Raw genomic sequence first — 27,838 nt, forward strand, 5'->3', positions numbered from 1 at the left:
ACAACCCGCGACGTCCTTCCGTTGCACCAAGTACTAAGGTGCGGGCGAATGACACTCGCCGTAGCCGCCATCAGTTTCGCTCGTCACGGGCACTCTCCCGTCAATCCAGCCTGTCGGCCTCCTGAGGTCAAATCATGGTGTCAGGGGCAGACGCACCAGAGCGGAGGGGGTAAGCAGGGTCCCCAGAAACGCCAGGGGCCAATTGCAGGCGCCGACTGGCTCGCGGAGGGCTTCCTGGGGGCCCACGCGCGTGCGCTAACACCTGGACAGTGGACACACGGGCGCGCATGCAACAGCATGAGTGCCTTGTGGGGACCAGGTCGCCCCTTTTTCGCGGAGGGAGGACCGGCCAGGTACCAGCCGCGGGGCTGGATCCGTCATGCAAGGGCAGGTCACTGTGCCGTATTCTGCGTCACAACCACCGGGCAGGGGCCCCAACGAAGCCGCGCGCCCGTCGAGAAATTAAGGGTAAAGCAGCAACGCCAGGCTATGTCATCCATCCGACAGGCCGGTTCGCGCGTCGTGATGCAGAGATGATGTGCGTGCGGACCTGCGTGTGTATATACTACGTATCTGCGTGCTGTATACGAGTGTCGACCGAGTCGGTATCCTCGTCCGATCCTACTTCTTACCTACCCAGGAAGTTGCCCGTGTCAGGACACGCACGTCCCGGCACGACTATGGCAGCCAGAGATGGGTGGCCGGCATGTATCGTGACATGGATTCCCACCACCACGGCCTGGCGGGCGGGCGGGCGACGGGCGGCGCTGTGCGGCGTCGCTCTCCTGGTCCTGAGCCTGGGTTGGTTGGTTGGGTGGGCGAGTGGGTGGTGACGAGATGGTGTCTTTCCATTCCAACCCCCCCGGCCACCTCTCCCATCATTCTTCTTTGTTCATTCCGCTCCTCATTTCTCTGGCCCATCGGCTGCTCCATCGGCCCTGTGGGCACAGGCCGCCGGCTGGCCTCCGGGGCCATGGCAATCCGGCCGCGGCCATCGACGGACCGGGGGGGTGCCCTGCGCTTCACCAAGAGACAACGTCCGCACCATTTTGAGTTTCGCCGTCGGGGCGGAGACTGAGGCGCGGGCCGAACCATCCATCGCTTGGCTGCCAACTCGACGGCGGCGCCACCAGCTGTGCTTCGACACCTGCCGCTTCTGGCGCAGCGAGTCGGCGAGCACACATGGGTGGCGGCTCGACGCTTATCAGATCTCGGTGGGCGATGGCCTCGTCCGTTCTTCTGACGTCTGCATCTGCGTCGGCCGAATCGTCCAACGCGCGAAGAACATCAACCGGGGCTGCGAGAGCTCTGCCTGACTGCCATGTCGATGGGTGTGCAGACGGGCCAACAGCATACTGGTCAGGTTACCCTGGAGGCTCTGTTACTGATATCCAATACAATCAGGCGCGAAGGCCGACCGCGAAACGTCAGACCGGGAGACGTAGTGTCTGCCAACGGGCTTGGGTGGCTCGGCAGGCGGGCGATTGCTTTGTCGTTTCTTCTCCCTTCGCACCACCCAGGCGACGCCGTGCAACGGCGGGCGGGCTCTCACACCCACCATTGGCTGTAGGCACTCGTCATGTACGTACTTTGTATCAAGTATATAAAGTCCCGTCTTTTGGATGAATGCCCAAAAAGAACTCGGGCGGACCGGGGACGCGGTGCCGTGGCAGAACGCATGTCTCGGTCTCCCGCCAGCTCACTCCGCAGCGGTTGCTGTTGCATGCGGGCGCGTTTGCATTAGAGACGTGGTGCGCGGGCCGTCACCACGCTGTCCAAGATGCGGTGAGCGACGCAGCCACGCTGGAATTTACACGTCCACGGTTTCCGGCCGTGAGGCAGCGTGGTGGTGGCATGGTTGCCCTGTCACGGTGAGCACCGCGAGTTGCTCACGTGGTGCTGAACGAAACGTGGGATCTGGTCCATCAACCCCGCTTACGCAGTCGGTACAGGAATAAAACGACTGAGCGGCCCAGCTACATAAGGCGAACCTAAGCCGCAGCACTCACGCAAAGGAAGATTCGGACCAGGCATAGGTATGAAGGCAAGTCGGGAGTTGTAGGGGCCTTGGGGCGTAGGGTGTCGCGTCACTCGGGCAGGTAAGCATCGGCTGCCAGCTCAATGACGCTGCCCGGAGCAGGCGCGAAGTATTTCGTATCTATTTCGTACTGGTGCTCGTCGAGTCACGGTGCCGCGTGCTGCCTCACCTTTGCATCTCGTGGACGAGTGCTTCGTAGAGTCGGGCAACAGTGAGGCGGTTTCCATGGCCATGGGCAGTTCATCATACGGAGGACTGACTTCGTGCCCTAGCAAACAGACCAACACGGGACAAAGATGAGATCCGGCCATTAAAGTGATGATGCCCGTCTTGGATGCACGACTCCTCGTGCGTACTTGGGTAGCGAGGTAGGTGTATTATTGTCCACGACGCACTGTACGAAGCACTGTCCGCCTCCCACACGTAGCAGGTACTCCCTACCTGCCTTGCTCGGACGTCAAGACCCAGCACACCGACACCCGCTTCGGGGCTGCAATCATCGCGGGGTCTCCGGCCACGGCAAAGGAGAGAAGACGGCTCAGCTTATGAATCGATGGAGGCAACAATTGACTCGTCCATGGACCTTGCGGCTGTTGCAGCGCGGCCTTGGCTGGGGCTGGGCCGGGGTTCGCTGTGCAGCACAGCTGTGGTGGGGCCCCCCATCCGATAAACCCCCCCCACCCCCCTTCCAGAGACTGGCAAGAACTGGGCCCGCGGTCGAAGCCGCCCATGTGGTGCTGCCTGCTGCAGCGCCGCTGGTCCAATCCAGCGCGCCGAAGCTGGGGTGGGAGGGGAGCCCTGCCGTCACTGTCCGACTGGGAAATAGAGGTACAAAGTACAGAGTACATGCCTTGAATGCACGAGACCTCGCACCGCAGCACTGTACGCATCGAGATGGTCAGCTCGCCGCCGCCGCTTCCTTGTGATTGCCCAAAGTCTGATCAACGTCCACCGCCGCACCGCAACCACGGCTCGCCTCAACTCCTCAACTCGACTCATCGGACGCCTGCCTCGCGACGCTCCTGCCGGGCGCATTCCACTCGAGCATGACCGCGCAGGCTTGAGCGTCTCGTTAGCGCCGCCGCCGTCACGTAACTCACCCCCGGCAGCTGCCACCGCCCTGCGAGTACCGCAAGGAGAATGACCGTCGTGGCGACCCAGCCCACGCCGCCGTCTCCACTCCAGCCTCGACACGCCTCCAGCGCTCCGAGGACGTCGACGCACCAACGTCCTCGCACGGCGGCGTCGCATGCGCACGCAGATTCCAACCTGCCCCCCCGAAGACCACGTCCGCCGCCCGGAGATGCAGCAGGAGGCATGACGTTACGATCCGATACCCACGGCTCGCTGCCCTCGGCCGCCACCGCCACCAACGGCGAGACGTCTAGGTTCCGCACCCAAGGTGACAGCAGCGGCGACAACGATGCCTCGTCTGATCACGACGATAGGCGGCCCTCGAGCGCACCGGGCCGCAAGAACGGCACCGCGCTCCCAGGCGAGGCGAGAGACGGTCTCGGCCACGATCGGCCAAAGCGCCCGATCAAACCGCAGCTGCTGCGCTCCAAGAGCGATTATCGCCCGCCGCGCCACGCAGATGACGCCGATGCCGCCGATGACGACGTCCCAGCCTGGGGGGCCAGGCACGGCTTCGAGGACCATTACCAGTCCGAACATATGATATCGCACCTCGTTAATGTAGGTGGAATGCCCCTTTCGCGCACACGCCGCGTTGCGCGAGACTGCTCCCGCGGAGACGCTCTTTGGAAGGTCCCGCGCGGGAAGGCTGGCGGGCCTCGCGCGCACCTGGTACGCAGCAAGGGTGAGCTAACGGTGACTCTTAAGAATTGGTACATGTACTTCACCGACAAGCGACATGAGACGACCGGGAAACCCAAAAAGCTCGAGTACGAGCTGCAGGACTGGCGTCAGCGGGACCGGCTCAAGACCGTGTCCGCTGCGTTGGCCGTCTGTCTCAACATCGGCGTAGAGCCTCCGGATCAGCTGAAGACGACTCCTGGCGCCAAGCTCGAGGCGTGGACGGACCCGACGGTGCCGCCCATCCAAAAGGCGCTCGAGAACATCGGCAAGGCTCTCCAGGCCCAATACGAAACGCTGGCGATCAGAGCTCGCTACAAGCAGTATCTGGACCCGTCTGTCGAGGAGACCAAGAAGTTCTGCGTCTCTCTCCGCCGCAACGCCAAGGATGAGCGCGTGCTGCTGCACTACAACGGCCACGGCGTCCCCAAGCCCACCGCCTCGGGGGAGATATGGGTGTTCAACAAGAACTACACTCAGTACATTCCCGTCAGCCTCTACGACTTGCAGCACTGGCTGCAGGCCCCCACGATCTTTGTCTGGGACTGCTCTGAGGCTGGCAACATACTTAACAACTATCACCGCTTCGTCGAGAAGCACGAGGAGGAGGAGGAGGAAGCCGCCGCGCGCGACCCTCACTACGAAAAGACGAGTTTCCGTCCGTATATTCACTTGGCGGCCTGCGCCATCAAGGAGAACCTGCCCACGAATCCCTTGTTGCCCGCCGACCTCTTCACGGCGTGTCTGACGACGCCGATTGAGATGGCGCTCTGGTTCTTCGTACTGCAGAACCCGCTAAAGACGAACCTCACGCCTGAGCGAGCCAAACAGCTTCCGGGGCGGCTCCAGGAGAGACGCACCCCTCTGGGCGAGCTCAATTGGATCTTCACGGCTATTACGGACAGCATTGCGTGGACCACGCTGCCCCGGGACCTCTTCCGTAAGTTCTTCAGGCAGGATCTGATGGTTGCGGCGCTGTTCCGCAACTTCCTCCTGGCGCAGCGCGTCATGACTGTGTACGGCTGTCACCCGCAGTCCTACCCGGCGCTGCCTGATACACATCAGCACCCGCTTTGGGAGACGTGGGACCTGGCCGTCGACATGGCACTGGCCCAACTGCCGATGCTGGAGAGGAAGGAAAGCGAGGGGATCGACTACGAATATCACAATTCGACATTCTTTACGGAGCAGCTTACGGCGTTTGACGTCTACCTGACCAGAGGCGACGCGATGGCCCAGAAGCCGCCAGACCAGCTTCCGGTCGTGTTACAAGTGCTTTTGAGCCAGCAGCATCGCGTGAGGGCGCTCATCCTTCTCGGCAGGTTCTTGGACCTCGGCCCGTGGTCGGTGCAGCTCGCACTGAGCATAGGAATCTTCCCATACGTTCTCAAGCTTCTGCAGTCGGCGGCTGCGGAGCTCAAGCCCGTCATGGTTTTCATCTGGGCACGCCTGATCGCGGTGGACATCTCGTGTCAACAGGATCTCATCAAGGACAGTGGGTATGGGTACTTTGCCCAGATCCTGAAGCCATCAGAGGGGCTCCCCGTGGTCGACGGCGACGAGCACAAGGCCATGTGTGCCTTCATCCTTGCCATGCTCTGCAAGGACTATAAGAACGGGCAGATGGTGTGCAACCAGATGGACATCATGTCCTACTGCCTCTTCCACCTGCAAAACGAAAGCAATCCTCTTCTGCGCCAGTGGGCGTGTCTCTGCATCAGTCAGCTTTGGCAAGACCTGCCTGAGGCAAAGTGGCGAGGCATCCGGGAGAACGCCTACGTCAAGCTGGCCTATCTGATTCGCGATCCGTGCTGCGAGGTTCGCGCCGCCATGGTGCATGCCATGACCACGTTCCTGGGCATCCCGGACCTCACCGACGAGGTGGCGCGCATTGAAGAGTCCATCGCATGGACCATCTTGGACATGGGCACCGACGGTAGCCCAATGGTGCGCAAGGAGTTCCTGGTATTCCTGTCGCAGTTCATCGTTCGATTTGAGAACAAGTTCCTGGTCGCGGCCTTTGACCAGCTTCAAGAGGAAAAGGACTACCTGCTGTTCCCGCCGCAGGATGACGGCCAGGAGCACAAGATGGGGCTGCACTACACGAGACCTGAGAACAGGAACAAGGATGGCACCATCAAGGCCACTTCGCATGGCCTATCGCACAACACCGTCTACATGGCATGCTGGAAGCACGCGCTTATCCTCGGCGTCGACCCGCACCCCGAGGTCCAGCGCGACGCCACCATCATCGTCGACTACGTACACAATGCCCTCATCAACTCCGCTGTCGGGGAGGCGGCGCAGGCCTTGATGCGGGAGATCCAGCTTCGTGCAAATAGGGCGGCACAGCGCCAGGTAGCCACCGCAGCCCAGAGGAACTCGCTGCGGGGAGCGCCCAGCACTGCCCCATTGCCCTCGCCGGGGATCCTGCGGCGGACAGCGAGCCTCTTCCTGCAGTCTTTCATCGGCGCGGAGGACAAGTCCCGGCCCCCGACCCCTTCGAGCCCGGTGCCGCCCAAGTCTCCGTCGGCCAAGGTGCCCGCCGATCAAGTGTCGGCGCCACCCGAGCAGAACGATGTCTATGGCACCCCCGCATCGTACAATGTCGCGCGCGAGCCGCTTTCTGGGACATACCAGGCGAGGGATCTCACGAAACCGCCCAGCCTTCCGCTGAAGAGCGGGTTCCTCGAGTGGTCGATCGAGTACTTTCGCGAGCCTCAGATGAAGGCCAGCGAGGCCGACGAGCCGGGAAGCACCAACTACAACGAACGTCTTTGGCGGAGAGCGCGGAACGAGAATATGCTCCGGGAGACGCAACCGCTGAAGGCACTTGCCGGTACGCACAAGTGGAACAACCAGCTGGGCATCGTCAACAATGGCGCGCAGCCCGCAAAGATGACCTTTCACCAGTACGAGGACCATCTCGCCGTGTCGGACGAGGGCAACACCGTATACGTGTGGGACTGGAAGAAGCAGGGCCGGCTGAGCAAGTTCAGCAACGGCAACCCCGAAGGGTCCAAAATCAGCGACATGAAGTTCATCAACGAGGACGACCAGGCGTTCCTACTGACCGGGTCGTCGGACGGCGTGATCCGCGTCTACCGGAACTACGACTCGGATAAGGAGATTGAGCTGGCCACGTCATGGCGGGCACTGACACACATGGTGCCCAGCAACGTCAACTCGGGCATGGTGTTTGATTGGCAGCAGGTTACGGGCCGGGTACTGGTCGCCGGCGACGTCAGGGTCATACGCGTGTGGTATGCGGCGCACGAGACGTGTATAATGGACATCCCGGCGCGATCGGGCTCGTGCGTGACGTCGTTGACCTCGGACCAAATGACGGGCAACATCTTTGTTGCCGGATTCGGCGACGGAGCAGTGCGCGTCTTTGACACCCGCCAGAGACCTCAAGACTCGATGGTGCGCAAGTGGAAGGACGAGTCGGACCGCCAATGGATCAAGAGCGTTCATATGCAGCGCGGAGGGCATCGGGAGCTCATCAGCGCGAGCCGCAACGGCAAGGTCAAGATCTGGGACATTCGGATGGACAAGCCGCTGCACTCGTTCCAGACGACGCGAGACACGCTGCGAACCGCCAGCACGCATGAGCACCTGCCGGTGTTTGCCGTGTAAGTCTTTCTTCTTTTTTGCCCCGTGTCTTGCCAGCGGGACGACGCTAACGATGGCACAGGGGAACGTCGCAGCATGCGGTCAAGGTGTTCAACTTGAATGGCAACGAGCTGTCGCGGCTCGAGCCGTATTCAAGCTTCCTCCAGCAGACGCGCGGGGGTCCCATCTCTGCGACGGCGTTCCACCCGCATCGCCCGATTCTGGGATGCGCGGCACGGGGCGACCACCACATTAACCTCTTTACTTGCGAAAAGGGCGAGCCGTTGCACTTTGCGTAGTGCCTCGACCTGTCGCCCCGAGGGTTTGTGCGACGCAGCAATGACGATGCTCGCGCCGGCGGGGAGGGGGGGGGGGGGGAGACAACCTTGTACACATCCCCGATGGCTTGTATACAATGCACTGGGCCCATGCTTCCGCTGATTTATGTTGGTTTGCGGGGAGCATCCGGAAAGGAGTTCAGGAACAGGAGTTGCGAGGCACGCAGCGATCGCCATGGGGGACGGTGAGGCCGCGGCGTTTCCAAACAGGGCGCCGCTTTGCTAGACTTGCTTGCCATTGACGATGGGGATTTTCAGCGTGGATGGAGTAATGGAGAAGCCGGGCTGCAGCGACCGCCGGGTTGCAGCGGCGTGACGATGGCTAGCATGGCATCCCAGCTACATACTAACATTACCTTTAGTGTTAATACGAGTCACGTTGTGTGTGATGAGTTATCTGCGTTAAAACCTGTACTACCAGTAACTACCTAGTAGCAGTCTTCCCACGTATACGAAGTCGCCCGCTGGGTAAGTTATACGTACTTCCGTTTCGGGAAGACGGTGCGGGATGCCTGCGGCCCCGCCAACCGGGAGGCTCGCGCGCGTCATGGCGGGGTTTGGGCGGGATTGCTCTGGTGCCCCGCCAGACTGAAATTTGTCCCGCCGGTCGAGTCACCCACCTCATTCGACCTCTCTCTTCTGCCCAGGGCGACATTGCCACGTTAAAGAGCAGCACCCCGAGCTCATCATCCTGCGATTGCCGAACTTGACACCATCATCTCACCATCGGCCACCAGAGCAATTGGCGTCGACACTTTAATCCGCTCCGTACCTGGCCACGGACCCCCCCTTGAACGAGAGCGATCTCCCCGCGTGACACCATGGCCGCCGATAATCCCACGCCGCCACCGTCCCAGCCCGAGGCGGCGGCGGCCGCTGCCAAACCCCTTGCCGCTGACGATGGCGCTGCAGCAGGCGAGGAGGGCGCCGGCCCGTCCAAGAAGGCGCTGAAAAAGGCCGAGGCCAAGGCCAAGAAGGAGGCGGAAAAGGCCCGCCGCGCTGCCGAGCACCAGGCCGCCCAGGCCGCCGCAAAGGCCGCCGCGGGCAACACCGAGGACCTGGCCAAGGACAACTACGGCGAGGCGACGCACCAGACCAAAGTTGACGCCGAGCGGGTCAGCCTGAAGAAGATTGGCGACGAGCACCTGGGCAAGACGATCAAGGTGCGCGGGTGGGTGCAGAACTCGCGCATGCAGGGCGCCAAGATGGCCTTTGTCGAGCTGCGCGAGGAGCGCAACTGGGCCATCCAAGGCGTCGTGGCGGCGAGCCCCGAGGGCAAGCCCGTCAGCCGCCAGATGGTCAAGTGGATCGGCGGCCTCAACCTCGAGAGCTACGTGCTCATCGAGGGCCGCGTCGAGAAGCCCCTCGAGCCCGTCAAGAGCGTTCGCGTCTCTAACTACGAGCTGCACATTTCCAAGTGCTACCTCATCGCCGCGGGGCCCGAGGTCCTGGGCATGGGCCTCGTCGTCGCCAACAAGGCCGTCACCAACTTTGACGACGAGGAAGCGCCTCAGGATGTCGCCGTCGAGGAGGCCCGCAAGGCCGTCGAAGCGACGAGCCTCGACAACGTGCCCAGCGCGAGCATGGCGACGCACCTCAGCAACCCTGCCATGCACAAGCGCGCTCCCGTCCAGCAGGCCATCGCCGACGTGCGCATGGCGACGCGGAAGCTGTTCGCCGAGTACCTCGACGCTCAGGGCTTCAACCAGTTCGAGCCGCCATGCCTCATCGGCGCCGCGTCCGAGGGCGGTGCCAACGTCTTCACCCTGCCTTACTTTGAGAAGAGCGCGTGTCTGGCGCAGTCGCCGCAGTTCTACAAGCAAATCGAGATTGCGGGCGGCCGCAAGCGCGTGTACTGCATCGGGCCCGTCTTCCGCGCCGAGAACTCTAACACGCCCAGACACATGACCGAGGTAGGGCTCACTCCTAACTAGATGGATGCATGACACCGATTGAGGGCTGTGATCGGTGGCGTGGGGCTCTTCTCTGCGAACGGCATGCTAACGGATGACAGTTCACCGGTCTCGATCTGGAAATGGAAATCGAGGACGACTACCACGAGGTGCGCGACATGCTCGAGGGCGTGCTCCTCTACATATTCCGCGGCCTTGCCGAACGGTGCGCCGAGCAAATCGCGCTGATCCGCACCATCTACCCGTCCGAGGACTTTTTGCTCCCGGAGGCGGGCAAGGAGGTGCGCCTGACGTTCGCCGAGGGCCAGGCGCTGCTGCGCGCCGAGGGCCCCGAGGAGTTCCGCAACGTCAGCGACGACGAGGACATGTCGACGCCGCAGGAAAAGGCGCTGGGGGCGATTGTGCGCAACAAGTACAAGACGGACTTTTACGTGCTCGACAAGTTCCCCGAGGGCGCGCGGCCCTTCTATGCGCTCGAGGACCCGGCGGACCCCAAGGTGACCAACGCCTTCGACTTCTTCATGCGCGGGCAGGAGATCCTGTCGGGCGGGCAGCGTATCCACGTGCCGTCGCTGCTGGAGGCGCGGATCCGCAAGAAGGGCATTGACCCGGCGAGCCCGGGCATTAAGGAGTACGTCGACGTGTTCAAGAGCGCGGGCGTGCCCCCGCACGGCGGCGGCGGCATCGGCCTCGACCGCGTCGTGGCCTGGTACCTGAACCTGCCGAGCGTGCATCTGGCGAGCTACTACCCTCGCACGCCGAAGCGGCTGCTGCCCTGAGCGGAGTGGGGGGAGGAGAGGGCGGTGGGTGACGTATTCGAGGCTCGTAAAGGTGCATGGAGGAGCGTCTGTAGATGGAATGAGTGGAGACAAAGAGGCAGAGCCCGAGAGGAGGATCTTCAAGAAAAGCAGACTAGATAAAGGGTGATAGGACGCATACAGTGACTGCATCCTCGATGGGCTTTGTGCCTGATTAAACCACACCGGCCGAGAGACACATGTACAGCGTCTTTACGGAGATGACTGTGTGGCCCGTAGTATGTAGCCCCTACTCGGCAACGTCCGTTGTTGTTCCCCAGCGCGGCAACGTGAAGCACAGGCACAACAACGTTGCGTCCCTCCTCCTCCTCCTCCTCCTCCTCCTCCTCCTCCTCCTCCATGGCCCATCCCTCCCTGAGAGATCCTAGGACGGCACGCCACGCCCCTAATCGGTGCGAAACGATACGATTACACTATGACGGGGCAGGCTCTCACTTTCCTCTCATGTCCTGCCGTTGCGTCGTCCTCACTGCTACGAGTTACTGCTTTTCTGTCCACCTTGCCCGCCCTGCCGGACTGTTCGAGGGTCCGGGAGGCAGGAGGGCGAGGGCGCGATAGATCCATGGCCGGGATATGGTTGCTCCTGGTGCGCCGCGTGCCATCATGAGGCAAGGGGGGGGGGGGTGGCTGTACCATCATGCAAGTGCCGGAAGTGGTGTATTCTACTCTCCGGGCGTCTTGCCGCGCCTTCCTTGGTACTGACTTTTTTTCGATCCCAAATTCCTTGTTTGAATTTCATTGCATTATATGGCATGCCAGGAGGTAGTCGATCCCCCCCTTCTCCTTTTCTTGGCCGTGACAAGATTTGATTTACGGTAACCAAGCCAAGCAGAAAGGGAGCGCCCTCCAACAACAGCAACAAACAGCCGTGCGCGCATCTCCGAGGCCATGTCTGGGCGACGGGCCCCCCCGTGACTTGAACCTGACCTGGAAAGCACAATCATCGCTACCGAAGAGCGAGATCTTGACTGTACATTTTTGAGGTTGACTGGCGTTGGCTCCCGCCGGCCATTTTCAAAGTCATGTTCACGTCGGTTGTGGTTGCAGCACCAGCACCAGACCGAGCTGCTCCTCAACCCCCACCCCTCTTTCCTGTGACCCAAGCCCGTCTGTCTGCTTGGCAAGGCGACTTGCCCCACGGAAGCAGCAGAAAGTTACGGCCAAGATGGACCCAACGCGGCGGACGGGAGGGCGGAGCCCCTGATGCAACGCCACGTTACCAGGTAGATGGTACCGTCACGCGCCTGCTTTCCTCAATGGGGAGTGCTAAGACGACTAGGATTATACTTTGCGCTACGTACGCACCGCGTACAAGCAGCCCCGGATCGGAGCATTTTGGTTGTGCACAAAGAAAAAGAGTGAAATCAAAAAGGGCGGCGTTTCGACTCTGGACCCTTTTGGGCTGAACCGATAATGGCCGAACGGGTTGCGCGCTTATGGTTGATGCGAGGTTGGACCATGATACCCGGCCGAAACCCTCATCATCGATCGCCTCTGCGCAGAGTGCATCATCTCCAATGACGCGCGTGCCTCGAGTCTTGAGGCTCGGGAGTCGTGCCCCGATCATTGGGCCTGTTGGTCTGCCCAGCCTCCGTACGTACACACTGCTGGCCGGGGGTTACAACGGGCGCCGTTTTCAAACAGAAACTTCTAGACTCCAGAGAAGTACGTAGCACAACGCGGCTGGACCGAGTCGAACGACGGGATTCAAGGTCCCATCCCACCCCGGGAGACGGATCCGAACACGCGCGTATCTGGCGCGCGTCGATCTCTCCCTCCTTCCCCTTGCCTTTATGCCATGACGCCAGTGTCAGTCAGTCGGGAGCTATCCCTGCCCATACGCGACGGCACCAGAGGATGCTATGCTGGGCGATGGTACGATCGACGTCGAACAGGGTGGGTGGTGGTCCAGTCTGTCATCATCAGCAGCTGCCTCGAGCCCATGGCAGTGGAGAGCCAAGAGGCGGCACCGGCAGCGGTAGCGGTAGCGACAGGTAGCCCGGTACGCAAAACGCCAAGTCGCGATCCGACGTCGGGTCGCCCGTAGCCGCAGCGCGGTCTGGAGAAGGTGTCGAGGTGAGGTTCGTTGATGTTGGACGTCGCGACATGGAACATTATAAGGTTTGGGCCCCACCGGATACCAGGCAGTCAGTGCGCGCGGCGCGCCTAGGCGGAGGGCGCGATCTGTCCCTCGAATGATGGATGGGGCCAGACAGGGCCAGACAGGCTCTTGGCCCTTGTCTTTCGGTATATCGACGTCACCACCTTGGCTTTGTGCGTGACTAGTAGTGGAGAGAGAGGGCGCGTGGTCGGCTTCGTTGCTTCTACTACCGGCTTGGCTTTAGTACCTTAGTGCCTAGTAGTGCGAAGTACTACCTCTGGGTGAACTACTAACTAAGGTACTGGCTGCTGGTAGAGGCCAGAGTACCTAGGGCAGCGCGAACGGCGGCTGGCGGATGCCGCGTGCCGACGACGGCGCGGGCATTTGTGGGTTGGGGCGGGCGGCAGACAGATGCAAAGCCGCCGCGCGGGAAGGCGATGGATGGCGTGGCTGCCGCGGTGTTTTGCGTCGTTGAATTAAGGTACTGTAGGTAGTTGGCTGGCTGCGCATGGCGGCAATTGCACAACAGCCGAAACCCAAGGACATGCGATGCGGGACTGGTGGCCCGCCGTGCAAGGTACCAACACAACTTGCAATGCAATCCATGTTAGTACCGCCCGGGTGCGCCAACAGCCGCTGTAGCCGCGCGGTCTCCCGGGCCACCATCCCCGTCCGCTCAGAGGTACTTCGTGTACTGCACAGTACGGGCAGGTACCACATCCCAACTCAAATGGGCGGTCCAGCGCGCAGGCCGCATGGAACCAAGCTCCCAACACCATGGGCTGTCCACATGGTCCGTCGACTCACTCATCATCATCATCATCACCATCAGCGGTCCGCTGAAGGCTAACAGGGTTAGACATACGAAGTACTAGTAGCAGGCTCCGTGCCCATCGGCGACGAGCCGTTCTATGTCGAGGTGCCGCGGGCCCCCGGCCCAGCTGTGCGCGATCTTGCCGCCTCCCAGATGCTCCCGCCTCCTAAGTAACTACTAAACCTAGTAAGTTCCTTAGTGCCGGCCGGTAGCCATGGTCAGGCTCGGCAGGCGGAGGAGGCTATACATACTACACCATCTCGATCTACTGGAAGCCCGGCTTCACTCGCCGCCCGCATCATACTTTAGCCAAGGGGGGGTTACCGGAGAGCACAGGATCTGGATCGGTGGCTGCACTCGACGTGCCGAGGCATCGATGATGCCTTCCAGCATCAACGCAAGGTACAGTATACGGAGGTACTGTCGAGTCGGGGGTGGCGGGCAGCCAATCTCATCAGTTGCCTTTCTGCTTGGCAACTCGGAGCCGCTACCGCCACTCACGACAGGTAAAGTACTCCACTGGATTAGGTTGGGACAGTGCGTGCGCGGAGCATGGAATGGAAAGAACGCGGCCGCTGGGCGCCCAATGCAGCGGTCACGGCGGATGGGGCCCCTATCAGTACTACCTTACCTAGTAGTAGCGACGGGAGGCGAGAGCCCGGCCGGGGTGGGGGTTTGGTCAACGGCTCCAGGGCTCCGGGGATCCGCTGCCCCTCTCGACCCTAGTGGAGGTACCCGACCTGCCTAAGGGTAGGGGGGCCACCCAACGTCCTGACTTGGCAGCGCCGCCCGGCTTCCAATGCCACCATGCCCACCCTGGCCTGCGACCATCGTGGTCTGGTCCCTTCCATTGCGTGTGCTGCTGCTGGTGCGCGCGCAACGGCTGGCCCGATTTATATTCGGCGGGCCAGGCAAGCCCCAAAGTCAAAAAGTGAGATGGAAGAGAAAGAACGGTGAATCGCAGCGTGCATACGTCTACGTGAACCAATACTTACACCGTCTTCGTATCAACAAACGTCGTGCCGTCGTCATCCCCAGACTTCCCAAGTGCTCCTCGCTCCCACCACCGTCACTGTCACACGCAGTCACCGTCATCATCGCTGTCAACATCGCCTCCGACGCCATCTCCGCCGCCGCCCGCCCGTCCGCCCGCTGCCCTCCTGCTCGTGGTGGTGGAACCCCGAGTTCCTCCATTGTTCCGCCACAGTCCTACGCACGCACGCACGTCCTTTGACACCCCCTTCCCGCCCACTCTCCTCCTCTTCTCGTCCTCCCGCCGCCGAATCGCCGTCTCGGCTCCGCGCCAAAAAAAAAGTCAAGCCGTGCCAGTTTCTCCGTTCCAACGTTAGACGCCCGCCCAAGACAGGACTGAGCTGACTTGTCCGCGTCCCACCGTTCGCCCGCCCGCCCGCCCGCCAGCGTACTGCCTCCGCGCGCGCACCCGGCACCCTACCGTGCTAGTAACAAATAACGTTAGTTGGCCAAGGTCCAAGCAAAGCACTCGCAGCGCCGCCTCTTTCTGTCGACTTCTTCCCGCGCATCGGTGCCAGCTCTCGCCGATCCATCATTACCACCACCACCACCACCACCACCATCACCACCTACTGTACCACGTCCTGTCTCCATTTCATCTCGTCCCTTTCCCCGTCCATTGCATCCATCAAGAACCGTCCATTTTCTTCCCTCTTGAACCGACCCGCCCCCGCCTACATCGTTACACACCCCGCGCATTCAGCATCTGCGGCCTAGCTCTCCATCCATCCGCTCGGTAACCAGATCCCGCCGACGCGTCATCCCCGCTGCCAGTTGGTGCCTGGAAGAAGTTTCCCGTATCGGCAGCAGCCAACGACAACAACAAACGGCAGCGGCGGCGGCGGCAGAAGCAGCAGTAGCAGCAGCAGACACAGAGCGAACCATGGATTTCACGGGGCAGTACGCCTTTGCTTCGGCGCCGCCCTACTCGTCTTTTGCGCCCATCCCGCCTCTCACGCCGGGCCAGTCGGGACCATCCGACGAGTACACTCACACAACGCCCGTCAGTACCCAGTCCCCCTCCCTCTCTCCTGAGCATCGTGCATGTCCCATCTACGCAGTTACATGCATGCACAACCGAGATCGTGGCCCAGCGAAGCGTTCGGCAGTTGCTTCTCCATCTCTCGCGGCGGGGTACTGCAGTGTGCCGCCGCAGCCGCCGCCCAACCGGCTCGCAAAACCCCGCGAGCTGGGCTTGATTCTGCTGGTGGCGGCGGCGCCGCATTCATTACCCGAGCATTACCATAGCCACGACCCCTGCTTCTCGTCCCTCGACGACGATGGCGCCTGCGCCTTGTTCGGCACGACGCAGGGCCTGACCTCGCGCGAGAGCCGTCTCCATTCATTCCCGTCCAAAAGAAAAATCCAAAAAAAATCGCATCCGCTGACGCCTCCTTCGCACAGGACTCCTTCGAGGCCATCCCCGCCGCTGAGCCCTTCCATGCCTTCAACATCCCAAACGGCTTCGCCGGCAATGGCCATCATGGCTTCGTCGGGCCCCCGACCCCGCCGAACCAGAATGGCGTCAACCCGGGCTACCCCCAGCATCAACAACACCAACAACAACACCAGCCTCTGGCCCATCAGCGCCAGCCCGCTCTCTCGAGGAGCGTCAGCTCAAACGGGACCATGCCCGGCCCCAAGAGCGACATCGGCGCCGACGACTCGGGCGGGGCGCGTGGTGGCAGCGAGGACGACGATAACCTGACGCCCGCCCAGTCGAGGAGAAAAGCCCAGAACCGAGCTGCGTACGTCCCCTTTCCAAAAAGGATCCCTGCTACGTCTACATGTTACTGACGCTTGACCCGCTCCCACCCTCCACAGCCAGCGAGCGTTCCGCGAGAGAAAGGAAAAGCACGTCAAGGACCTCGAGACCAAGCTGGCCAGCCTCGAGGCCGCCCAGCAAGAGGCCTCGGTCGAGAATGAGCGCCTCAAGCGCGACCTGCAGAAAATGTCCACAGAGAACGAGATTCTGCGCGCCACCTCGTCCATGGGGGCCGGCCACGGCGGCCAGCCGAGCTCCCACCACCACTCCCCCTCGCCGCCCATCACCACGGCCCCGATGAGGTACAACCCCACCGACTTCTACTCCAACGTGCTCCAGAACCACGCCAACAAGCACCCCTCGCACCGCATCACCACGTCGGACCAGGGCGAGCGCCTGCTCGCCGCCGGCGCGACGTGGGACTACATCATCGCCACCGACCTCTTCAAGCGCGGCCTCGTCGACGTGGGCGGCGTCAGCGAGCATCTCAAGGACTGTGCCCGCTGCGACGGCCAGGGCCCCGTCTTTGCCGAGTCGGATATCCTCCGCGCCATTGAGCATAGCGTCGCGAGCGGCTCCGACGACTTGTTATAGTCGCGCGGCTCGCCTTGACCTGGCCTCGACCCTGGCCTTGGCCTAGAACGGCAGGTGATGCGCCGTGGGGGGGGCCATGCCACCAAGGTGGGAAGAGGCAAAGTACCTAGTAAAAGGAGGCATGATTTATACAGAGGGCAGGCGCGGCAGGCGCGCGTCGGGTTTGGGATACGATTTTTGGGACGAGTTTGCATGAGCGTGCGGTGTGTGGGTGTTAAAATCGGGCAGCTTTGTTTCTTCTGGCGTTGGGATCACTCGTTTTGTCGGGACACGGGCCACCACATGAGACGGGACGGGAGCGTAGCTTACTCTGGCGTTGCCCTTTCCTTCCGTCTGGTGTTTCGTGTTCCTTCCATCGAGGCTGGTGCGAATACGGGGGGCAAATGTCACTTGGATGACTGCAATGACCCGAGCAGCAGAAGGGGGGCAAGGGGGAGAAGGGAGATGGGGCAGTGTGCCACGACTGGCTGGTTCTGGCTCATGCCTCTGGCATCTTGACGACTAGCAAGCTATTTACTCGCTCGTTGGGCCCCCCCGCGTCACCATCCGCTCGTCATCTCGTACTGACATGTAGGTCGTGTCATGTCATGTCTTTGTCCTCGTCTCTCTCGTCTTGATCCTCGTTCTCGTCTGTCGTCTTGCGTCTTGGTCCTCACCTTCGTTTTTTGGTCCCACTCTTCTTCTTCTTCGTCTTCTCCCCTTTACTCTCGCTGTGCCGTCTGCGCTCCTCCTCCTTCCTGAAGCTTGCTTGCTCGCTCGCCATACCAAAAACACACGAGACTTTGTGAGACTCGAAAATCAAACGCTCTATACCTCCCTCCCTGCTGTCAAAGCCTATTCGAACCAAGGTAAACGAAATGAAACTCTCTGCCACCCGCCCCGAAACAAAATCCGATGCAGAACCCGGCCCAGCGCATGAGAAGCCGCCGTGGAAAAAAAAAGACGGGGTGAAAGGCAGTCCTCTAAAAACTCCGTGGCCCAACCCCAGTAGACGGGGGAGAAAACGAAAGCAGTGCGCTGCCTTTTCTCGCCTGCGCCGTGATAAGGTACTGCTAAACCAACGACTGTAGTAGTAAAGATACGAGGCACCATGAAGCGTGGGGAGATTTGAGCATGCTCGTGGCAGGCCCTCGGGCTCCCTCCCCGCCCACGCCGCCGCTGCTGCTGCCGCCGCCGCATCGCTGTCAAAAATTCATCTTACATGACTGACCATTACATCCCCAGGTACTCGATCGCATCGAGTACCTCTTTTCAACAACACCTGCCATCTGTTGAGCTATTCATCTCGTCTTGCGGCCCTATGGCCCCGTATGGCGTGGTCCTGGCATCGCGTCGTGCTCCCCGGCCAGTCCGGGAGGGTCTGACGCGGTCTTTGCCTAAAACTTCTTTGTCTTGCCGTTGGAGATTGGGTTACCACTCTCGTCGTAGTGGTGCTTGATGGTGAGGCACCAGATGTCGAGGTAGTCGCAGATGGTAACGATGACGTCAACGGCGAAGCTGCCGTAGACACCGAGGGCGGTGCCAAACATGAGGAAGACAAAGCCGACCTGGTACTCGCCGTCGCCAATGGAGCTGGGCCAGCCGAAGCCGTATCGCTGCTGAAGGAAGGGGCCGAGCGCGTCGACGACGCCAAACACCAGCGGGATGCCGAGGACGTTCCAGTAGGGGAAGCGCATCTTGGTGAGGTGGGCGGTGATCATCTGGCCGACGCTGTAGGCATTGACGAGGCCGGCAAAGAGCACAAATGGGACGAGATGGTTGTGCAGGATGTCCTCGTTGAGGAACAGATACGCGACGATCAGGACCCACATGCCGAAGAAGGGGAGCAGGCCGAGCAGCGCACCGCGGGAGCGGTCGCCCTTGGCGCGGCGAGCGCGGATGACGTTGAGCGAGGACTCGACGGTGTTGAGGACGAGGACGACGGCACCCTGGACCAGGTACCAGTCGGTAAAGGACAGTTCGTAGACCATGGGCGGGATGCCGAGATCCTGGGGGACGCCGAGGGTGCGAAGCATGCTCCGCTGCCAGATGTGGGCGCCGCCAAGGAAGCCGGTGAGGGCGTAGACGGCGACGAGGATGAGAACGCCCTCGACGGGTCCGTTGACAATGCCCAGGGTCAGCGTCTTGGTATGGTATTCGTCCCAGGTCTGTACGTAAAAGGTGAGGAGCGCTATTGCGACGTGTTAGCACGGGTGAAGCCAAGCATGACACGACACGGCAGGTCACGTCGACGCCGGAGGGTGGTGGCTCACATGCGAACAGGGTCGCTACCGTCTTCCAGCCCTGACCCATATTTTGGGAGGCGGCGAAGATGAGAACCTCGAGACTGGTGTTGAGCGCGTCCACGCCATGGTCGAACAGCTCGCCGAGGGGACCGGACTGCTTGGTTCGTCGACTAGACAGGTGGGTGGGTGTCAGCAGCGAAACTGCGCGTTGCGGCCAATGCAATTTGCAGCAAAGACTCACGCCTGGGAGCCATCGACGGCGTCAAAGGTCTGGTATAAGAAAAGGCCGAGAGCCCAGCTGTAGTAGACCCAGCTGGGGCAGTCGTGGTCGAGGGTCGGGTTGTACCACAGCAGCGTCAAGACGTTGACGACGACGAACATGAAGCCGGTCAGGGTGATGAGGTTCGGCGCTATCCACATGGGGAAGCACTTGATGACGAAATTTGTGTAGAAGGGCTTCAAGATGTACTTGGACACGAGCGAACGGTCGACGGCGGAGTACTTGTACTCCCGGAGCGCCGGGAGGTTCTTTTGACGGACGTAAACCATGGCGGCGGCGGCCCCGTGTTGGGGTATTCTTCAATCGGGCGTATGACGCTGTCGCGTGGTTGTTCGTTCGTATGCGCGGCCGGCGGGCGGTCGACGAGAGCGCGCAAATAAAATACTGACGACGTGGTCGGCCACGGGTACGCGAGTGTGCACGGACAGCGCAATGGGCGTGATCTCGGGGGCACCGAGCCAGGCGCGACTTGGGGCGGCGGTGGATTCGAGGAGGGAGAAGCGGACGAGGCGACGATTGCGACGGCGATACACGCGCTTCACGTGCATGCAAGAGAATCAATTCGACGAGCCGGTCGCGTGTATTGGGCCGAGGCAGTGGTCGCTTCGCGTGGCGCGCGGAAGGGAGGGAGGGAGGAAGGGGAGGAGGGAGGAGCAGGAGGAGGGATGGTGAGGACCTAAATGGAAAGGATGCGTGTCTGCGACAGTGGAGTGAGTTCTTGCTGGCTTTTTGCTCAACCGGTTGGGGGAAAGACGCATTGGAACTCCACTGGGCAAACTTTTGGTCGGTCGGCCTCCATGTCAGGCGATGGATGCTCTGCCGGCGGGGCGCCTTGATTGGATCGTGGTGGTGCCAGGGGACGTCATTCTCGGGGCCCCGTACGAAGTAGTCGTAGGTAGGCCCGAGGGTAGAGAACAGGTTGGCGGGTTTCCTGCTGTTTGGCTACCTAGTGCGCGCGTGCCTGGTCGGGCTCGTATCACGGCGTGACGTGCGTGCGCATGTATCGCGTCCCTCCGTCTCCTGCATCCAATTTGCGCACACGTGCCGCTCGACTGGGAGCGGGGAAGGTCTCTCTTCTGGTTGGTATGCAGCCGACCACAAACATGCTTTCAGTCTTCAAGAGATTGCGAGGATGGGCGAGCATGTGCGCAAGCATCGTGCCGCAAGGTTGATGCGCAGCAGCGGAGTCGGCGCAATTTACATGCACCATCCTCTGTCCTTCAAGTTGGTGCCTTGGTAGTACCAGGTGGTTGAGGCGACCGCAGCGACTGACAGTAAAGAGTACGTACAGGTACCTAGGTACTTCACACATGGGGCATCAGGGTCTCTAACACTGCTGTTACAATGCGCCCGCCCGCCGGGGAGCCTTGCTGCAGACGATGATCCCCACTGCAGACCTTTGTCGCCCAGTACAAAGTACAGTAGACTGTACGTGCGGACATTGTCAGTTGGCAGGTGAAGAGAGACGCATGGCGAGCGGACTCAGGTGTCATGTCTGCCGACGGGATGGGGACTCTTTCGGCAATCCGTCCCGCTGCGCCGCGCGCTTCCTGCAGGGAGACAAGAAGACACATGCAGCCAATGTGGGCGGGTGGTCCCGCGTGGTGGCGTCACAGCGCGTTGGGCATCCGCTCCTTGAGTCGTGCAAGTCTAGAGGGGGTTTGATCTACGCGGGTTATTAGCGCCGCCCAGCTGTGCAGGATGGAGAGAATCCACGAAGCGTTTTGGATGGACGGACGCGCCGTACCACCTCGTGGCCCTCTGGCTAGGCAACATAAGGTACCTGCTAACAAGCCGGCGTTTGCTCGGTAATGCAGCTCCCTTCCGTTATCAGATATCCAGGTACTCACGATACTGTATTTGAACGCGGGCCATTGTTAGTGCCCCATACCCATAGACTCCTATCAAACAAGTTACACTGAACGACAGAAGACGTGGTGCACCAGCTCAACACAATGAGCCTGGCCGGAGGCGAACTTGAAATCTAGAACAGCATCAGCAGGCCACGTAGGCGTACTTGGACTCGCTCACTGTTTCAAGCCGGTACCTTGAACCCGAACGTCCCGCGCCCGTCAGTGAATCGCTCGTCTGTTCGCCCTTGCCGGTCCACCGCCGGGGTGCAAACCAGAGGGAGACCACCCGCAACATAAATAAGAACCACGAATCATGGCCATGGTCGTGAGAGACGTTTGATGGTGAATCACTGCGCTCGGACAGCCCAGCCCGAGCCTGAGCTCGACCCCGCTCCGCAGCGACTGCGCGCAGCTGGCAACAGCGAGCCCGGCCGCACCTTCCTTCCACCAGCTCACTGCGCGCAACACACGTCGCCCGCACCGGCGCCCAGAGTCCGTCGCCAGGCAAGTTACCTTACCTCTCACTTCGCACATACACAAACACTCGCTCTCATCGCACTTGCTGCACCCGAGCTCCAACGTTTGCTTCATTCTCTGCTTTCTCGCCGTATCTTCGCCCGTGCTCTCTCTCTCTCTCGCTCTCTCTCATATCTCCCTCTTTCGTCTCCGCAACCCCCTCACCTCCTCTTTACCCTTCCCTTCTACCATTTACTATCCATCCGACCTAAATGGTGGCGTGACACGAGACACTCCTACACAAAGCGATAGCGAAGTATGTACGCAGCGCAGGCTGGGCGTTGTTCCGTCTCTTTGCGAACCAAGGCACTACCCAGTTCCTCCCGTTTCCAGGCCGCTTCATTTGCTGACAGGTTGCTCACATCAACAGCTATAGAGAGCCGAGCGTCAGCGCGCACATAGCACATAGTGGCGTGGTTGAGGCCATCGGCCCCGAAATTGGGGTTTCCAGATTGACTGGTGGTGCATGATTTAGCGATCGAGCCCTTCATCGCTTCCGTCGCCCGCTGCTGCCGCCGCTATTCCGCCCTCGAGGTGCAAGACTAAACGTTCACCGCACTTGACCGGCTGCCACGATCTCGCTTCCTCTTGCGAGGGTTGCCCGTTTTGGCGTGGCCCCGTGCGAAGTACCCCGGCCCCACGCTGCCAGCGCGGACCAAATCGAGCGGCAGCTCATTCGCGGAGACGCGAAAACGCGACCAAATCGAGCGGCACCCTGGGCTAGCCAAAAAAGACCCTCTCATTGTTCAGCCATCTCTCCTGCCTACAATCCGCCGCCTCTACGTCACGGCAGCATTGAGGCGGCACTCAATCGGCAGCATACCGATAAGCTGCCAGGTTCACGTCAATCATGTCCAAGGGGGAGCCCACGCGCCGTCCCCAGAGGACTCCACGTCGGGACAGATGCTCAGCTGACGAGCACAAACCGCAAACTTCTTCAGTGACCCCCCGGCAGGGTCAGGCGCACCACAAGTCGAAGCGAACTCCTCATAAGCCAAGGAGCTCGACCAGGAGCTCATCCAGGAGCTCGCCGGGGAGCTCGCTGCAGTCAGAGTCCAGAGCAGAATGGCGGCAGTGGCGCGAATTAACCGTGAGGCTGAGTCGTCTGCCGGCCGACGTGACGACGGAGCAACTGTGGCAATGGTTCTCGCCCTACGGTCCTGTCGTCTGGATAGACATCTTCGAGAGAGGGACAGGTCGCAATAGTACGTCCGCTCGAATCCGCTTCGAGCCGCCACCGAAACGCGCGTTTTGGGCTCGCGGCACCGTCACCGTCCCGCACCCAAACGTGCGCACATACCCTCACGGCCTTCAACTCCCCGTCACCATGAGTTGGGAGCCTCCGCGTAGATGGCTCGTCAACAGCAACACGGCTCACCAGCGAGAGTATCCGATCAAGATGACCATCGGGCTGCAGCAGCTCGACCTCGGAACCATGGTTGGGCCCAAAGCCATGATGGCCATGAAATCAATTTTACCCTCGTCCCAGTCAGGCTCCATGAAGATGGAGCTCGACGTCAAGAACAAATGGCTCAACGTCTACTTTCCCACCGTCGTGGACAAGGACGACTGGCAGGAACTTCGAGAGTTTCGCTTTCAGGTCGACATTACCAGCATCAAGAATTTGCACCAGACCACAACGGCGGATGGAAGCACTGTGTGGGTGCTGCCTCTACAGCGCCCACCTCAGTACTTTTGGAAGATGGACGACGTCGAGGCCTCCTTCACCGACAGGTCTACAATATGGAGCTTCACTGACCTGTGGTTCCGCGCGACGGACATCGCCAACGATCTAAACCTTCCAATGAAGCAGCCAGTCGCCGTGCACAATGAAATAGATGACCCCGGCTATATGGAGATTGGCCGCTGGACCACGTTTCGTCTCGTCATCTCACAAGAGACCGAAATGGGGTACATCAATTCACCAGACCTCATGCAGATGGCGCTCGAGGACTTCAACGTTGCGGTGCATAAAAGTGACGCGTTCGACGTTCGCCAAGCCGGAAAGACAATGTGGGACTTTCTCGACCACCCACCTGTCGCCGCCGAAGGGAACGCGTCGGCCTTGCTGGAACTCTCAGCATCCCCCGTCGTTCACCTACCCTTCGAGATCCGCTACCAGCTCGAAGTTTGCGTTTCTCGTGGCATTCTCAATGAGCACACGGTAACCCTCGAATTCTTGCAGAGGCTAGCGAGTTTGAAACCCTTCGACGCCACGCGCCGTCTGGAATATCTCGTCGATCAGGGAGAGACCATGTACGATCCCATGGCGCTCTTTGAACACCCCGACGCTGAAGCCTACATCCCCAATCTCAAGACGCCACACTACTGCAACCTAGTCCGCAAGGCAGTCATCACTCCCACGACGATACGATACAACTCTCCAACGGTGGAGACGTCTAACCGGGTAATGCGCAAATACAATCACATTCAGGATCGCTTCTTGCGGGTTCAATTCATAGAAGAAGCTGAACAGGGCCGCATCGCCATCAACAAGAAGCAGAACGACGAGATTTGGAAGCGCATATTCAGGGCGCTATACCAGGGTATTCGGATAGGCGATCGAGTGTACGAGTTTCTTGGTTTTGGCAGCTCGCAGCTGAGACAGTGCGGCGTCTACTTCTTCTGCCCGACGGAGCATCTGTCGTGCGACGATATCCGAAAGTGGATGGGCCATTTCAGCCACATCCGAGTCGTTGCAAAGTATGCCGCCCGCCTCGGTCAGTGCTTTTCGACGACCAGAGAGATACGCGGCATATTCCGCCCCGCAGTCAAGGCGATAGCCGACATCGAACGCGATGGATACTGCTTCACCGATGGCGTCGGCAAGATCTCGCAGTTTCTCGCCAGCCTCATCATCGAAGAGATGACGTTGGACGTCTTCGATGAGCCCACTGCGTTTCAGTTTCGAATGGGGGGCTGCAAGGGAGTCCTGGCGGTCTGGCCGCAGGCCCAGGGGATGCAAGTACATGTTCGCCATTCCCAAGAAAAGTTCAAGGCGGTGGCCAACGGCTTGGAGATTATTCGCTGCGCCAAGTTCTCCACGGCGACGCTGAATCGACAAACCATTACCATCCTCGAATGCCTCGGCGTCCCTGCCGGTGCGTTTCTAAACCTTCTCAATCAGCAAATTCGAGAATACCAAAAGGCAATGCGGGACAACTCCGTCGCCGTTGGACTCTTGACCAAGTTTGTCGACGAGAACCAGTCAACGCTGGTGCTGGCGGAGCTGCTCAAGGCTGGCTTCAGAACGGACGACGTCCAAGAACCATTTACACTGAATCTTTTGAACCTCTGGAGGTCTTGGTCCCTCAAGCTACTGAAAGAGAAGGCTCGGATCCAGATCGAAAAGAGCGCTTTTGTGCTCGGCTGCGTCGACGAAACCGGCACGTTGAGGGGCCACTCGGTGGCAACAGAAGGTGCCAAGAACAAGGACGTAAACAAGCTGCCCCAAGTCTTCTTGCAGCTAACAGACCCGGCTCGTTATGACGAGACCATCATCGTCAAGGGCGTGTGTATTGTCGGTCGCAACCCCTCGCTCCACCCCGGTGACATACGCGTCGTGCAAGCCGTCGACAACCCTCGTCTGCACCACCTCAGGGACGTGGTCGTGTTTGCGTCGACAGGGGACCGCCCCGTCCCCAACATGCTCTCCGGTGGAGACTTGGACGGCGATGACTTCTTCGTCATCTGGGATCCCAATCTGATACCGACGGAGTGGAACTTTCCGCCCATGAGCTATACCCCGTCGAAACCTCTGGAGCTGCAAAGAGACGTCGAAGTCAACGACATTCGCGATTTCTTCGTCAAGTACATGAAGAATGATGTTCTTCCATTGATCGCGACCTCACACCTGGCACACTGTGACCTCGAAGAGGATGGGCCGAAGTCGCAAATATGTGCGCACCCCCCTTAGAACCCCGCTGACGTTTGTCCGACCGTTGCTAATGACTTGTAGGCTTGTACTTGGCAGAGCTACACTCCAAGGCCGTCGACTTCCCCAAAACAGGCGACCCGGCCGAGTGGGATTTGAGCCTGCAGCCGAAGAGATGGCCGCACTTTATGGAGAAGCGTAGCTCGTACCGGTCGACGAAAGCGTTGGGAGTGCTCTACGACAAGGTCGTGCGGCAGACCATCGAGTTTCAGCCTGACTGGGAGCACGCCTTTGATCAAAGAATACTCTGCCGGTACCAACTCGGCGACGATATCCTCCAGGCTGCGCGAAAAGTCAAGCAGCAATACGACTTATCCGTTCGCCGGGTCCTCACGCAGCACGACGTCGCCACCGAGTTCGAACTGTACAGCGGATGGTCGATGTCGCGTCCGGCAATCGGCAGTGACTACAAGCGCTCGGAAGATCTTGGCCAGGAGTACGACGCCATCAAGACCCGCTTCCGCGAGCTTTGCTACGAGGCAGCGGGCGGCAGTGACGACGACAAGCTAGACAAGTTCGTCGCAGCCATGTACAAGGTGACCGAGGAGGAGGTCAAGGTTGCGCTGTATGAGCCCGATGGCGAGGCCGCCGAAGGGTCCGGCGAGGCCCAAGCCGCCCCCCATCGCCTCAAGGAACCTAGATTCATGCCGCTTATCAGCTTCCCTTGGTTATTCCACTGGGTCCTTATCCGCATCGCTTCTGGTGGCCAATACCAACCCAAGAGGTCGCACCTGGCCGCGTCCAGGCGCAAGGCGCACGGGCACAGCGATAGCGCCGTGCAGTATCCCACCGACCCTGGGAAAGCAGTAAGAACGGCGGCAGACGTGTGCATTCCTAGTGGTAGTGAGGTTGGCAGCTCCGCGACGTTCCTTGACGGCGACGATCTCATCAGTTTTGGCACGCTCGACGAGTTCGACATGCCGCTTACTACTAGCGGCGACGAGTCGGGTCTCTTGATCAGCTCTCCGGGTGGCGATAGTGTTGCAAGCCTCTTGGATGCGCCTGCTCAGGACGAGCCGTCGGGTAGACTCGGGGCAGGCGCATCCATGAGAGTCATCATGAGCCCTGGGCTCGAGTTCCGCGATACCAGCGCCGAGCCCGAGCAGGTTGAGACTCAAAGCCGTGAGGAAATAGACCTTTTTGACGACGACGACGACGACAACGACTTGAATATTGACGAGAATGGAGGCCACGGAGTTGATGGCAGCAGCCATGGCTGCGAAAATGAGAGCCACGGAGGTGACAGTGGCGACGACTACGAAAGGGTTGGCGTCTCCGACAAGGATGGCGCAGCGGATGAGCGGGAGGGAAGCACTGCTATGGACAGGTTTGCCGCGCTCATCGGCTTTGACGAAGACGACTAGTCGGCAGCGCGAGGCGTGCTTCAGCGTGACGAATCAACGATGGTAGCGAGGCGTTTTTTCTCAGGGAACAGCGACGACCAGCTCGTCCGGGATCACTTGGAGTTTTGGGCCGCGGCGACGTACATGCCCGCTAGGAAAACACAGACGGGCAGTCTTGCATCTCGGGGGCGTTTAGTTGCATTGGGAGACGGCTCGAAGGAAGCATAAGACGATCGATGCTACGTAGCGAGCAATAACGCGTGATTATGTGGCATATGTACGATGCATCATGACTCGGTGATGCCTATGTGCGAAGTACGTGTCATCTGCATGTATAGGTGGGCGTCGAGGCCCATCGCATGTGCTTCCCCGACGGCTCGTCCCGCAGCCGGGCTCGTGCCTACGCAGTACCGGACCTTCAGGGGCAGCGTGAGGTTATCTGCGTTGCGACCTGGTGACTCAGCGGGGGGTGTCAGCCGTCCGGGTACGCAAGCCGGCAGGTGAAGTTGAATTTTGGTTCTTGAGGCTTCAGCCATGCATAAGCTGGGGAACCAGGGGGGGGGGGGTCCCCCGGTCTGGCCCAGCACGTGCCTCTTTCCCCTTCCCGTCCCTCCATCATCCACCTATCTGGCGATCCCTCCGATGATGTTGTTTGCCCCCCCCCCTTCTTCGGGCCGCTCCCTGTCCTGCCTGACGAGGAGGAGTGAGGGTGTGGCGTGTGCGTATATGAGCAGTGCGCAGTGCTACCAGGTACGTAGCAGCGACGATGGTGACAGTGCGCAGTCGTATGTGACGTGCAGATTGAGCGCGAGCCCGTGGCCCGCCGGATTCGCGCCGTGGACAG

The 27,838-nt window shown here is 60.5% G+C and overlaps 5 protein-coding genes across 6 annotated transcripts; 4 read left to right on the plus strand and 1 right to left on the minus strand.

Annotated features, from left to right (window-relative positions):
- The first annotated feature begins 2,948 nt into the window (after positions 1-2,948).
- KOG1 (Target of rapamycin complex 1 subunit kog1) lies at positions 2,949-8,203 on the plus strand. 2 transcript variants are annotated; one of them, XM_047991669.1, is made up of 3 exons: positions 2,949-3,733; positions 3,881-7,488; positions 7,551-8,203. In XM_047991669.1, the coding sequence occupies exons 1-3, from the start codon at positions 3,179-3,181 to the stop codon at positions 7,765-7,767; spliced, it is 4,380 nt and encodes a 1,459-aa protein (XP_047847681.1). In that variant the 5' UTR covers positions 2,949-3,178; the 3' UTR covers positions 7,768-8,203. The 2 variants fall into 2 exon arrangements, with proteins under 2 accessions (XP_047847681.1, XP_047847682.1); XM_047991670.1 differs by having other exon boundaries at positions 3,711-7,488; positions 7,551-7,821.
- A 239-nt stretch (positions 8,204-8,442) lies between these two features.
- JDV02_009968 (Aspartate--tRNA ligase) lies at positions 8,443-10,676 on the plus strand. Its single transcript, XM_047991671.1, has 2 exons — positions 8,443-9,719; positions 9,821-10,676. Exons 1-2 carry the CDS (start codon positions 8,628-8,630, stop codon positions 10,496-10,498), a joined length of 1,770 nt encoding a protein of 589 aa, XP_047847683.1. The 5' UTR covers positions 8,443-8,627; the 3' UTR covers positions 10,499-10,676.
- Positions 10,677-15,367: 4,691 nt separating this feature from the next.
- On the plus strand, positions 15,368-16,843 carry JDV02_009969 (uncharacterized protein; the record flags this gene model as incomplete). Its single annotated transcript, XM_047991672.1, has 3 exons — positions 15,368-15,487; positions 15,889-16,232; positions 16,309-16,843. 3 exons carry the CDS (start codon positions 15,368-15,370, stop codon positions 16,841-16,843), a joined length of 999 nt encoding a protein of 332 aa, XP_047847684.1.
- A 433-nt stretch (positions 16,844-17,276) lies between these two features.
- EPT1 (Phosphotransferase) lies at positions 17,277-20,072 on the minus strand. The gene is made up of 3 exons (XM_047991673.1): positions 19,310-20,072; positions 19,096-19,238; positions 17,277-19,013 (listed from the first exon to the last, which is right to left on the minus strand). Exons 1-3 carry the CDS (start codon positions 19,615-19,617, stop codon positions 18,220-18,222), a joined length of 1,245 nt encoding a protein of 414 aa, XP_047847685.1. The 5' UTR covers positions 19,618-20,072; the 3' UTR covers positions 17,277-18,219.
- Positions 20,073-22,473: 2,401 nt separating this feature from the next.
- On the plus strand, positions 22,474-27,245 carry JDV02_009971 (RNA-directed RNA polymerase). Its single transcript, XM_047991674.1, has 2 exons — positions 22,474-25,616; positions 25,676-27,245. Exons 1-2 carry the CDS (start codon positions 22,568-22,570, stop codon positions 27,013-27,015), a joined length of 4,389 nt encoding a protein of 1,462 aa, XP_047847686.1. The 5' UTR covers positions 22,474-22,567; the 3' UTR covers positions 27,016-27,245.
- Positions 27,246-27,838: the final 593 nt, after the last annotated feature.

Source organism: Purpureocillium takamizusanense, chromosome 11, assembly GCF_022605165.1.
Source record: "Purpureocillium takamizusanense chromosome 11, complete sequence".
NCBI lineage: Eukaryota > Fungi > Ascomycota > Sordariomycetes > Hypocreales > Ophiocordycipitaceae > Purpureocillium > Purpureocillium takamizusanense.